This window comes from Akebia trifoliata, chromosome 9, assembly GCF_017979445.1.
Source record: "Akebia trifoliata isolate Shusen 1 chromosome 9, ASM1797944v1, whole genome shotgun sequence".
In the NCBI taxonomy this organism is placed as follows: Eukaryota; Viridiplantae; Streptophyta; class Magnoliopsida; order Ranunculales; family Lardizabalaceae; genus Akebia; species Akebia trifoliata.
Window position 1 is genome coordinate 15,333,346 of NC_141383.1, and position 14,039 is coordinate 15,347,384.

Here is a 14,039-nt window from a genome sequence, read left to right on the forward strand (position 1 = left end):
GCAATCAACAGCCTTAAAATTACATTTTCTAAAGAAAATCGATTTTTCATATATACCCAATTAATCAGAACCATAGTTGTTTCTTTGCTGGCTAAATTTAAGGAATTTACTTACTATGAGGGCGAGGGATCGATGTTGCATCCGCTACTGTGGATGGAAGAGGAAGGGCTGATGATGCCGTAGGGTGTGCTGTTACATTCTTCGCATTATTATTGTTTGGTGCTGCATTTAGGACAGTAGGGTTAATTTCTTGACACTTTTGGGGCTAAATTGCAAATTGTGTTCCTTACATATGTTGACATAAAAGATATCGGTGGATAATTATAAAGTTAACAATGAAGTAGTAGAAGACATTAAGTTCAATGAGATGAACAAAAAACATGGAGTTGAAACTTCATTTTGAAATAGACTCACAAATGATAGTTTCAAGAGCGGTGCTGGGGTGGCACAATGACTTGGTGGCCACTACAAGAAAATAGTGAATCAGGAATCAAATTATAAGACAGATTTTATCCGTTTCTAATTAAAAATGGGTTTAAACCGTTTTATTTATTAAAACCGTTTTAATTGGATTTTAAATGTCCCAATTCCCGTTTCATTATATGGGAACGAATCTCTCTCTCCCTCTCTCTCTCACAGTCGTTCCCTCAATCAACCTTTCGATCTCCTCTCGATCTCATCTCTCTCTCTCAGTCGCTCCTTCAATCGACCTCTCAGTCTCTCCCTTGATCAACCTCTTGATCTCATATCTCTCTCTCTCTCTCAGTTGGATTGGAATGAGTTTGTTTCTAGGTTTTGAGCTGTAGTTGCCATTAATGAGAGCTTATGAGCTCTTTGAAACCTCTAAGCACAGTTGGTTAAGTTAGTTGCATTTTTTATTAGGGGTTATCAGATTTAAGTGTTTCTGTGAGAAATCTGAGGTTTTAATAGTCAGATTCGATGAAATTTGTTGTTCTTGTGTATTTTTTTATAGTTTAGATCTTAAATGCTTGAGATGCTTGAGATATTGATGAATGCAGTTATTTATGTGTTTTTTGTGTGACTTCAATCCACATCTATTAGTTTTTGTAAGGCTTTTGGTTATGTATTCTTCAATTACTATAGAATCTGAAATTAGGATTTATCTATTGATGCTGTGGTTCTCTGGATTTGTAGTAGTTCTTTGAGTGATAATTTGATTGGAACTATTTCGTAAACCTATAGTTTCATCTCTGAAAATGGATTATTTTCTTATTAACTATTAGGTTTTCTCTTGACATCGATATCCCAATTTATATAAGAAGTTTATCTTTTAGATATTACAAGGGATTAAGATATATCGAATCTATATTTTCAGAGCTATAGATTTCTGTAAGTGGCCATACGATTGTTAATAAGTATTTGAAGCACCGGATGTACTATTTGGAAACATATAGTTCTAGTTTTTCTGTCATTAGTTAGGGATACAAGTGTATTTGGGCTGCAAAGGGTAGGATCTCGTGTGTGTTCAGGATAGTATTAGATAATATCAACATATGCAGTATAATTTCATGGTGTAACCATTTCTGATATTTTCCTTGCGGCATTATATTTTAGGCGAATACACATGTAAATGTTCATCAAGATCTCAAGGATGTTAAGCTCTGGCAAGCTGAACATTTTCTACTGTGAAGTACATATTTTCTTCTGGATCTTATATTTCAACTTAAATATGCATCCTTAGATATTTCCTTTTTATTGTATCAGGGCCATACTCTCTTGAAAGGATTAGAAAAAATGATGTTAGTGCAGGCATTCCAATGGTAGTTTGTGGGGATTTTAATTCTATTCTTGGAAGGTATGGTTTTGTTATGATATCCAGTTCACATGGAATACAGAATTCATCTAATAATTTTTTAACTTATTACACCCCAATTAAAAATATAGAAAATAAATGAATGGTTGAGGACAAGTAAAAGTTGGGGTGCCATTAGAAGCTCTCTCATTTGTTTTGTTAGATTTCTATATTTGAGTATTGATTTTATATGGGCTTAATCCTAATTGTAAACAACTATTGAAATTGTTTGAATGTGTTATAATGTTGAGATAATAAGTTGAGCCAAACCTTTGCAATGTTTGAATATTGTGTTTTAATCTTTAATTGGGGGGTGATAATAATTTAAGAAAATGGGGAGTAACTATTAAAAGTTGGGCTGCCACTAGCAGCTCCTTTTTTTCCCCTTCTTACTATGATTGAGGAGACTTGATTGCAGTGCTCCTCATGCACTTATTTCAAGGGGTAAGGTCGATCCAATGCATCCAGATTTAGTAATGGACCCCTAGGAATTTTGCGGCCTACTAGCAAGTTCATCAGCTTCCATTGGTAAACATATTTTCCAATATTTGCTTGGCGTGAAAATTTGAGAACTTTTGCTAATTTTGAGACTTCATTTGTTTTATAGGTCAGTGCTTATTCATCCTTTAGAATGGGTGTTGGTCGTGGTTTAGAGCAACAACGAAGGAGAATGGATTCGACAACAAATGAACCCTTATTTACAAATTGCACTAGAGATTTTATTGGTACCGTTGATTACATATTTTACATAGGTAGGCTTGGCTTGTAGCTATTCTTCATATTTTTGTAAGAGAGCATTCTAATGGATCAACTTTTGGTTTCAGCGGACTCTTTAACAGTGGAATCCTTATTAGAACTCTTGGATGAGGAGAGCTCAAGGAAAGATACAGCACTCCCATCCCCAGGTTGGTCCTCTAATCATATAGCACTATTAGCCGAATTCCACTGCAAGCCCAGAACAAGGCGTTGACACTATAGGGTAAGCAGTTGGTTTCTTTACATTCATCCTTTCATTTCAAGGTTATTTTGCTGCCTGTTGACAGAGATACGTCCTTGTCAAATTTTGAGGTTATTATCCCAAGAGATAATTTTCTGTTAGGATTTGGAATTAGCTTTGATTTATTTGTTTTCACTGGTCTTTGCTGATGACCAAAAGCATATTTAGTTGGCTATCGTTTGTTTGTTTTTTCCCTTTAGGCCTCCCTAAGTCTCAACCTAAACAACAAAGAAATAGGCACTGGATACGTTTTCTTTGCCAACTTGTTGGTTGATTCTTTTTTGAAAATTAATATATCTAAGCTTCTTATTATTGGATCAATTGCTTCAAAGGGTTTGTTGCAAGAATTTTTGAGGTGAAAGTTCTTGAAAACATAACACATTGTCATTTTGTCAGAAAGATTTATGTTTCTTATTAGAGTCTAATTGTCAGGTTGAATTAGCAAGCTTGAGCCTACAAACATATTTAGATCTCTAGCACTATTCAAGCTTCTATCAATGCAATAGACAATAGTTATTTGAGTAATTTAGTTGTCTTGTAGTATTGGTTTTTGGATTATAGGTTATGCACGGTGGGTTATCTTCATCTCTCTCCTTCTCTCTATTTTATAGGTAAACCATGAGTAATTTATTTGTCTTGAAAATTATGTATCAACAGAGAATCACATCACACTTGATAGAGAAGGAGCTGTCCTTGACTATGAGCTGCATTGTGAAGCAAATTCTGAAATATCAGAGGCTGCTGCACTTGAGCAAGACAATCCTTGATACACAAGGTTGCATTTTGATGAGAAGTTTATATTTCTCCAACGTGATCTCTACTTTAGTATTTACTGTCTTAATATTCTATGTTTATTGAATTTTAATTGGGAATTGGTCCCTCTGCTGTTTGTTGTGACAATTGTATGTCTTAACCACAGAAAGGGAGGAATTCACTAAATGCCACATAAAACATTCAAAAAATAAAAATAAAAAATCAAGATGTGATGGAAAAATCAGGGTGATCCAGACGATATGGAAGGAAAAGTTATCCAGTTTGAATCACGAAACACACATGAATCATCTCTGGGTCCTCGGCAATACTGAGATGGATGCACATACATGCACACACACACACACAATTGGGAAAAATAGAGGGGTACATGTGGTCTGTTTAGTGATTATAGGCTAATAAGTCTGCATTACAGTTTGGGCACACTTATCTGCTAATTCATGTCCCTATTCTTGCTTTGCATTTTTTTCATGTTGCCCAAAATATCTATGGGTTTCTGTCATTTTTTTTTTGCTGATTGTTGGTTGTTCTTGTTTTAAAGAGTTCAATTCATTGTTGCATGCAGGTTTACTCTGGTCTTCATGCTCATGCTGGCATGTCAAACCATATTGCTGATGGTTTTTCATGGACCCTTCTTAAATGTATCCGTGGTGACCAAAAAGTTTGTTCTGCACAAAGATTTGCACTTATGGCTGAATGCAATTCAAAATTGGTTGTTGCTCTTGGTATTGTGGAGGAATGCTTTCTCTCAATGTTGGATACAAGAACAGGCATAGACATGATACCACATGTCTTATACAATTGGGTGCGTGTATTTCTTCTGTATTATTATTTGTCCATTTCCTTAATTTGTTTGACAAAGTGCATATTTTTTTTTTACGTTGTTTGCATATTCTTTTCTGGGCTATTCCACATCATTTCCACTTAAATGTGCAATATTATACTTGTTGCAATTGTAGCTTCTTTCGCATTTATTCCTTGGTAGTAATCTATGATTACCGTCACCAAAATTTGTGAGTTCATCTTTGGTTTTTGTGCAAGGTGCATGGAATCACAACTGCAGAGATGCCTCTTGTTGCAACTCACATCGAGCATCGTCACCAGGGAATGTGCCGACATCTTTTAAATGCTATTGAAGAGGTATTTTGAATATGAGACTTTTATGTTTGAGTGAATTTTCTTGAGGCATTCCTCATGGCATGCATAAATCCTGGTTCAATCGAAATGTATGAAAACATTGGCTTTAAATCGAATAAACTAGTTTTATTTATAGATGAATAAATCAAACTATTTTTAAATGTTTAAAATGAAAGCTAGAATTAATAATCACACTTGCCTTTATTAATACACATTACAAATGTTTCTAAACATTCTGGAGGAAGCATATGTACATCAAAACATTGCATGTGATACATATGTAATGTAGGAAAAGTTTTTATTATATTTTTATTTGTCTTAATGATTCTTGGAAGTTATGTAGTTTGTTTATGCTTCATTTATTATCGAGTACCCATGACTTAATGGGAGTACATATGTTTTTCTATTACGTTCCTTAATGTTTTGAAAACATTGAGATACATTTGGAATTTCAAAACAATATTAATGTGGCATTCCTTTTTTCTTTGAAAGGTAAAGATTGTTGGAGATTAAATAATGTGGCATTCTTGTATGTCAAAAAAACAGAAAGTTTAGGCTGAAACATTCAGGAGTGACACAAAACTTTAAACCAGATAATATATCCTCTTTTTAATGCTCATTTAAAATTGGAAATTCGGTGTTAGTGTTATGTCTATCTAATCTAAGCTTGTAAGTTCTTGTAGTGTAGTTGTGCTTGGGATATTAAAATGATGGAGGCTCTAAGCTGGGCTTGCAAATATGCTGTGAGTGTAACACTGAGGAGCTTAGATAGCCCTCTGCCCAAAAGTAGGCACACCCACAGAAAGGGATTAGATATCAATCTAGTGATTCTCTATGCTAAGCAAGAAGAGACCCAGTAGTTTTCAATGAGGAAGCTGTATTGACATGGATAATTATATTCTTCGCAATTATTTTGGCCAAATATTGGCATTTTTCCCATCTAACTTACTCTCTATTTTCATTCTTGCTTTCAGAAAGGCTTGCAATTCCATATTGACATTCTTATCCGATGTCTTTGATCTTGCAAACTCTCATCGGGGAGAGCAATACAAATCTATTAGGGATAATGTGATAATTCCTCGAGATGCAAGCATCACTAGAATCTTGTACCTATGACTCATTGTAACTCTTTTTGTGTATAAATTAATGTGATAGAGTTTTCTATTTTGACGCGGGTAATAAGTGCGTAGAAAAAACAAATTTAATTTTTAATTTTTTTAAAAGTTTAGATATCGGTTTGTAATCGATGCCTAAAGTCTCAGATTTAGTACATCACTCTTATAGACATCGGATTTTAAATCAATGTCTAAGATATGTGTTTTTTTTTTATTTAAATACAGATTTGGAACGGTTTTAAGCCGTTCCAAAATCTGAGTTTTGGAACGGTTTTTAACCGTTCCAAACTCTGAGATCTAGAACGCCTTCTAGCCTTTTAAATTCATTAACGATGTCTCGATTAGAGATGCTCAGTAAACCGTTTCATACTGGCTTAGGAACGGTTATAAACCTCCAATTTCAACTAATTACATGCCCCATTTGCCCACACTCCACTCCCTCACCTCCCTCCAATTTTTTCACCCCCCTTTCAATTTTTTAAAGATCTCATTGCCTCTTGACTTGGACCTTTTCTCAGAGAGTAATTTGAAATTACCTGTTTTCTTCAATTTCTAACCAAAATACTTTGAATTCTTCTCCAAATCATTCATCTTCAAACTCTTCAACAATACTATTAACTATGGTCTGCCCCCACTACAAGAAAATCTTGGCTCTACCCTTACGTCTTGTATCTTTCATGGATGAGACCGAGTTTTCTCAGAAGGGTGAACTCATCTCAAAAGAGATTTAACTCAGTTTACCATTATTTATACATATGGTCGAGTTCAAGGGACAAAGTTGTGGATAAAGTGTTTTGTCTTTTATGAGCTAGAAGATTCGAAATGGGCTGATTTTTTGTGAGGATAGTCTCTATGGTGAGGAGATCATCGTCACAAAAAACCAGCCCATTATAAAATTTCTAACCCTAATTTACAAGTTGAAGAATCGTAGATCATCAACTTTTATAGTAGTTTATAAACCAAGTAAGCTTACAAATACTTGTCATGATCAGGTGCTTTTTAAGTCGTCTCATGCCTTGCAATTGCTGTTTATCTCCAAAATCTCTCGAGTAATTGAGAGTTATTGTATAAACCTTTTATTAGTCATTTAAATTGTATAAAAAATATGAAAAAATGACTGAAAGTTCATTTAGAGAAAACTCCACATTTTTCTTTATATTTAATTTTACATCAACTACATTTAATTTAAATATCTATTTGTAAGTACTGAATTAGACTACTAATTTTATTACAATATTATAAATTTACTAGTCCGATATCCATTCTATAAGGTCTTTAAAATAGCTACCCAGAACCTAAATAACAAATGATTGGGTCCATTTTGGTAGACTCAAAACCGACTAATTGGTTTTGGTTAATTGGGTACCCATTGACACCCGTACCTGAAATGCCCTCAAAAGAATTGTTTTCTATGAGCACTCCAACTTTTGCTTATTACACACCAATTTCTAAAATCATTTATCACACCCCAATTGAAGATTAAAACACACTCTTCAAACATCACAATGGAAAATATGCAATCAAACACCTAAAAATTATTACTATAACATTTTTGATTTACAGCGGCGGTTTATAACAACGGATCATTATATCCGACACTATATATAGACTTTTTTGCAGTGGATAATTGTATCTGCTGCTATAGGGACCCGGACAAATGCAAAACATTCACTCTAAGAAGTTTCCTATTTATTCAGTTCATATAGCAGTGGAACAATATATCTGCCACTACAAAAACCAATTTTCTTTTATATTAAAAGTTAAGTTTAGTGAGTTCTTCTTATCAAATTTTTTTTAATTGAATATAGTAGCGGATTAATAGATCTGCCACTAAAAAATCAATTTTTTTAATATAAAAAGTTCGGTTAATGAATTCCTCTTTATCAATTTATTTTAAATTGAATATAGCAGCGAATTAACAGATCCACCACTAAAAATCAATTTTTTTTAATATAAAAAGTTCGGTTAATGAGTTCCTCTTTATCAATTTATTTTCAATTGAATATAGTAGCGGATTACCATATCTGTCACTACAAAATGAATTTTTTTAAATATAAAATGTTTCAGTTTAGTGAGTTCCTTTTTTTTAAAATTGAATATAGCAGCGGATTTATAGATCCGCCACTAAAAAATCAAATTTTTTCAATATAGAAAGTTCAATTAATGAGTTCTTTTTTATCAATTTATTTTAAATTAAATATAACAGTGGATTAATATATCTGTTAGTAAACAATGAAATTTTTTATAAAAATTTTGATTTTTTTTAATTGAATATGGCAGTGGATTATTATATCGTCACTAAAAAATTTATTTTTTTAATGTAAAAAATTCGGTTAATGAGTTCGTCTTTTATCAATTTTTTTAAAAAAATTTAATATTGCAGTGGATTATTATATCCGCCACTAAAAAATCTATTTTTTTTTATAGAAAAAATTCGATTTAGTGAGTTCCCTCGCATAAATTTTTTTTAATTGAATATAACAGCGGATTGTTTGTTCCACAGTTGTACAGTGCATACTCTATTTTAAGAAATGCTGCACAATTGATTTGGCGCAAAATTTTCACCTGGTAATTTTAGAGAACCAAGCTTCAAAAGTCTGTCATTTTCTCTCTGCCATTTTCACTTTTCTTCTTCTCATTGATCTCTTTGAAATCCCTAAAACTTGGAGTTTCAGTCGACCCTTCCGTATAGAGGCTTGGTTCGGCCCCTGATTTCATCATTTTGTATAGCACCTGCTTTGTGGTTGTTGTCATGAGGGTTGACGCTGGATTGTTTCGCCACCCTACTTGGCCTGTACTGCCAGGAGCGGAGAGGGACTTGAACCCTCAACCTCAGCTGCCACAAATTCTCCTCAATCTCAATTTCTCCTTTCGATCTTAATTACTAGTGTAGTTCTTCAATTTCGATTTGCATCTCAGGTACTCTTTTGATGTTGAATTACGATTGTTCTAAATGTTTTCAAGCTGAAACCCTAGCTTTTCGATGTAGAAATTTGCAATTAGCTTTCGAGTTCGAATCTCAGCTACTCTTTTGTTAATAATATGCAAATGTTCTAGAAGCTATTAGGCATAAACCCTAGATTTGTAATGGAAAGTCACAATTTTTCTAAATAATGACATCCAAATTATATTTTTAAACTGATTATTGATAACCTAGAGAGGAGAAGTTAGTGAACTTTTATTATGGGGTAGTGGGAACTTTTATTTTTTATTTTTTTTCAATGTTTAATCTAATTTATAGTTGGTTGACAAGCTATACAGCTTTTTATTATTATTTTATAAATTTATTTTTTAATGATATTCTCAATGTGGTTGTGAAATTGAAATTTATGGAGATAGCCTGATGATTGTGTGTATGTGTGTGTGATGGAAAGGAGAGGAACACTTCCATGTACAATGTGCTTATAAATTTCGATTGTTAGAAATGATTTGAAGAAGACCGAGGTGACATTAATCGAAATGGAGAGGAAAGATATTGGTTTTGATTCTATCATGGTTAATACTGGTGAATTGGTATTCTAAAAGAGGGACCTTTAGATAAATCTCGAGATTTATTTTGTTCAATGGTTAGAAAGGCCATTATGGAAAGTATAATAGTTTATGGCACACCTACTAATCGATTTTGCAAAGAGGGGGATGTTGACAAAGGAAAACAAATGATCTTAGAAAAGAATAGTTTTGGTGTAGGGCATGATTGTTGTACAAAATCCGTAAGGCAGGACATAGTTTTAATTTTACTTTATGTTTATTACATGTGTGGTGAGACAAATAAATTGAAATAGATGATAATGGTGACAAAAGTGAGACGAATATAGTCTCAGGGGGATTTCATCCTTGTTGTGCAACCAGAAGAGTTGTGGCAAAAACGTGAATAAACTTTGATCACCTTTAAAGCCAAGTTTTATTGAGGGAAACTAGGAAAAACCTTCTTCAGAGTGCTAATCTTAATGATCTTGAATGTTCTTAAACGAACTAAATAAAATCCTAAAGATACATCTTATTCATTATCATCATCATCAACAACAACAAAGCTTTGTAAAGACTAAAATACTGCCAAAAGCGAGATAATTGTGATAGATTTGTTGAATCTATTCTTGCTTCTCCAACACCAAAATATCGATGATACAGACAAAATATGACAATATGGCTCATAGAAGCAACGATTGTCCAATTGATGTTTCGAGTTCAAATGAGAGAATCAGTCCCTTTAAATAGATAGTGAAAGGGGGCTTAAGAAACCCTTTAAGACAAAAGGTCGAAGGTCAATGGTTGCCAAAATAACCTTTAGTAGTCAAAAGTCCAAGGGGCAAAGGGTGCAATTAATATGATTCCTCACATCACCTATATAGTAATAATTTGCAGATGGTTGCAGATTAACAATTTTTCTATTGTACTTTTATACAGTAATAATTTGTGTTTTACAGTGGTGTAAAGTTATTTTAATGCTTTTAGTGCTAAAGCATATGAACGAGAGTAATAATTTGTGGTTTTAAGTGTCATTGTCTCACTCATGTTTGCTACATTGTTCGACATGCTCATTATTGTGTGACTGCAAGAAACTCCCGTCTCAGATCAGGACCAAATGAAAAGAACAACTTGATTATCCCAAAAATAGCATCGTGGCACTAAGCCCCTACTCATATTGTAGGCTTTTGTCAGATGGCTCAAGTCTCACTAGAGACTTCCATACAATCTAAATATGCTTCATTATTAAACAAATGGGTTCTTGTTTAAATTTTTATCTACATATGACCCCATGGGTTTGGTGAATATGGAAATTTTTTTGTCCGAGCAGTGTGCAGACATTGTGTTCTGTCAGAGGTAATTGCTTTGGTATTACTGGGATATCAGTGATGACATTGCATGTAATTGATGTTACAAAACTGTTGTTTTGGGATGAAATCTATGCCCATAAAAATTAACATCTTGTGAGTTGTGACTACATCCAAACATTGTCAGAGTATGACACTAGTCTTCAAGGAAGAACGGGCATGGTGGCCTGAAAAATTTATGGAAATTGACCATCCATGCTGAGGAAATAAATGCTTCAAGGCAAGCTTTTGTGATGACATTCCACTGTTCTCACTTGGAAAACAAGGATCTCTTTTCTAAAGTGTATGCGTCTTTATCATGATGTCCTTCATGAGATTTATATATATATATATACTCATGTATATATAGGTCTCAAAATCAATTTTTGTTTTCTTTTTGTAGAACCCTTTCTTAAGAATATCTAGGATTGTTGAGAATGGAGGTTCTGTCCCAATTTGTAAGACAGAAGTGGTGAATGTCAACATCAATCCGACTTGGAAACCAGTATGCCGGACTACACAGCAAATTGATAGCAAGGCAAGTTTGTTGCTTTTTTATTTTGCGATTCTTTACGTGCCTCGATAGCATGTTCAATAGCGAACAGAATATGCCACACGTCTCTGTACTTTGTAATGTCAAGTAACTCTCAATCTAACTTGATATGGATGCTTGCAAGTTTCAACACCATGAATCTTACTATCCTGGTGTTTCAACCATAATGTAGATAACAAAATAGTGCCTTGTGTTCTATGCTTATATTATTTGCTTCCTAACAAATATTTGTTTGATGCAGGACAATCCCTTAGTTATACAGTGTTTTGATTTCAATAGCAACGGCAAACATGAACTTATAGGGTAACCAATTAATGCTTGGGCCACTTTACTTAGCTTTCTGATGTAATCAGTTGTTTTATTCCTGGTTATATAACATTTCATCCATTTAATCCAACAGAAAACTTCAGATCTCAGTGGCAGAATTGGAAAGACTTCATAAGGAAAAAATTGGAGAAAGGTTACACAGGCCCATCTTCTGCTCGGAAGGACCATATGAAGGTAATTATTTTTAATGATTTATTGAATGAAGTTGTTGTGTCACACTGCTTATGTTACAACATTTTCTCTACAGACGCTTAAGGTCAACTTTTCGTTGATGGGTCAGGAAAACACTATATAGTTTTTTGGACCATATCTCTAGTGGATTTGAACTCAAATTTTATGGTTGTTGTTGATTTCACAGGTATATAGCTTCCATGCTCTACAATTGGATAATAGAAGAATAACTAAAACAGTAACTCTTCAGGAAAAAAATAGCTGCTAAAGGTCTAATGAAATTGTTCATCGGTAACTCATTGAATGTTTGACGAAGTGTTTTCCTTCCAACTCACCCTTGTATGCACTACAATTGGATAGCCTTTAATTTTTTTTTGTTTTCATTTACCATTAGTCACTGCTAGGAATATGGAGTTAAAGAGAGTTGGTGATGTGGATTAGTAACTCCGATGTCAGTTTTCAGTGTTCATGTTAGCGGCCTTTGGTGCAGTTGGCCAGCTTGTTGGACAATTTGCCAAGTTGATGGGTTGCTATGTGGTTGGAAGCACCGGATCCAAAGAAAAGGTACTTTTGTAGGAGGTTCATGTCACCTAGTATCTAAACATAAAAAGCGTCTACAATTATGAGTGCACCACCACATCATTTTTGTCACCTTTGTGTCATTCCAGCATTTTCCCATGGGGAACCCATTACTCTATATGTAATCATAAATGAAAAGTATCCACTCTTTAGAAGTTGCTGTCATTACAAACCTTACGAATTTCATTTTGCAGGTTACACCAGGTAAACATTTGTGGGGTGTAATTAGTCCATCTGTTAGAAAGGAACAACTAGAAGATGAATTTTTGAAGTTTGGAAGAACAGAGGATTTTAAAATCCTCAGGACCAAAATTCGGCACTTATCACCTATTGATTATGCTTCCTTCCATGCAAGAAAGATGGATAATCAGGGAGTTAGGAGAGACCAACCATATGGGTTCGGGCCACAACTAGATAGACTTCCAGCTATAAGCATGATTCTTCCTAAAGGCTTACTTATTTATTTTTTGGTATTTGTTTATTATCACAGGAATTATTTTCTAGACTATTTTCCATACTATGACTGCCCAGAGATTGTGATTAATTGGAATGGCTATGCTTTCCTTGTTTAGTCAATTTTTTTTTTCATAGGAGATATTCATGATGGGACAACTACTTCTCTCATCATTTCCCATTTTAATGCCGGTATGTCATGTCGTTTTTGCAGCCCCTTCGCCCTATCTAGCGACTTCAACCTATTAGTCGAGTGCAGGCCTTACCTTTTGCTCCCTGTCCGCCTTTACTGTCATTGGTTCGGAATGTGACTCTGCAAACTGTTGATGCGGATGTATCTCGATCTGACGAGATCTAAGTAGGTCATAAGGGGTGCTTGCTTTGGGCGGTGCTTTCTAACTCAACTAGATCACATTCACTGAGATTGAGAATTGCTCTGAAAGAACATGATTGGATATGCTTACAAAACACTTTGCTGAGGCCAAGTGTTTTTTTTATTTATTTACATTTACATCAGCTCATGGATATAATTGAGTGTTTTTTTTTTTTCATTTACATCAGCTCATGGAACTCTAGCTACATTAGTCTTCAATTTGGATTGAAGAAGTATCAATCTTCGATTTCAGATACTTATTCTTGTAAATTTCGCTTCTTTGACAGGTCAAAGAAGTGTACGATGGGTGCTGTTTACATGATGAGGACTTTGAAGAGTATGTAAATCCCAACAGTTTTGTTTACAGAAACTGTTTCTGTCTCAGAAAGCATAGAATAGAAAAGACATACAACAGTCAGCAAGAAAACAATTCAAAGTTTGATATACCCAATAATCTCCACTTGTATCTACAAAATGCAAACTTTATTTTCGAAATACAAGTATTTATTTATTTATTGAATGACAAGTTGCAGAAACACTAGTATTGCCGAAAATGAAAACCAATCAAAGAGAAATGATAAGTTGCAGACCAAACAAAGAGAAATGAAATATCAATTGAATCCAAAGTTAACCATTTAGCACAAAGCACAGAGATAAAAACAGACAAAATTGAAAAGTCACCCATTAAAGCTGTAAATATATCGAAAGATAATGATCTGCCTGGGCTTCTGTCCTTTACTTGTTTGATAAAATTCAATCAGCAACTCCCTGAAATCCAAAGCAAAGCCCATCTTCAACAACAAGGTGGAGTTAAAACACCAAATTGTTTGAACTTGCAAAACTAAAGATCTACAAAACCTATGTAATATTTAAATAGGGAAAGCACCATTTTATTCGATTAAAACGACCAGCTTATAATAATAAGTGTTTCTTGAGATA

The 14,039-nt window shown here is 33.9% G+C and overlaps 1 protein-coding gene across 23 annotated transcripts; it reads left to right on the forward strand.

The window, feature by feature from the left end:
- Positions 1-360: 360 nt before the first annotated feature.
- LOC147394381 (increased DNA methylation 1-like) lies at positions 361-13,411 on the forward strand. 23 transcript variants are annotated; one of them, XM_086453616.1, is made up of 10 exons: positions 362-1,816; positions 2,232-2,341; positions 2,421-2,538; positions 2,638-2,718; positions 4,147-4,392; positions 4,623-4,721; positions 11,048-11,182; positions 11,439-11,500; positions 11,598-11,698; positions 12,090-13,411. In XM_086453616.1, the coding sequence occupies exons 4-10, from the start codon at positions 2,677-2,679 to the stop codon at positions 12,134-12,136; spliced, it is 732 nt and encodes a 243-aa protein (XP_086309742.1). In that variant the 5' UTR covers positions 362-1,816; positions 2,232-2,341; positions 2,421-2,538; positions 2,638-2,676; the 3' UTR covers positions 12,137-13,411. The 23 variants fall into 23 exon arrangements, with proteins under 23 accessions (XP_086309743.1, XP_086309742.1, XP_086309738.1 ...); XM_086453612.1 differs by having other exon boundaries at positions 362-861; positions 1,726-1,816; positions 2,232-2,565; XM_086453613.1 differs by lacking the exon at positions 2,232-2,341 and having other exon boundaries at positions 362-861; positions 1,726-1,816; positions 2,421-2,565.
- Positions 13,412-14,039: the final 628 nt, after the last annotated feature.

Bases quoted from the DNA above. Each gene is read 5' to 3' on its own strand.
- LOC147394381 (XM_086453617.1), top strand. From the start codon at position 2,677: ATGAGGAGAGCTCAAGGAAAGATACAGCACTCCCATCCCCAG. The intron at 11,183-11,438 runs GCAAGTTTGTTG...TGTTTGATGCAG, and splicing joins CACAGCAAATTGATAGCAAG to GACAATCCCTTAGTTATACA. The intron at 11,501-11,597 runs GTAACCAATTAA...TTAATCCAACAG, and splicing joins GGCAAACATGAACTTATAGG to AAAACTTCAGATCTCAGTGG.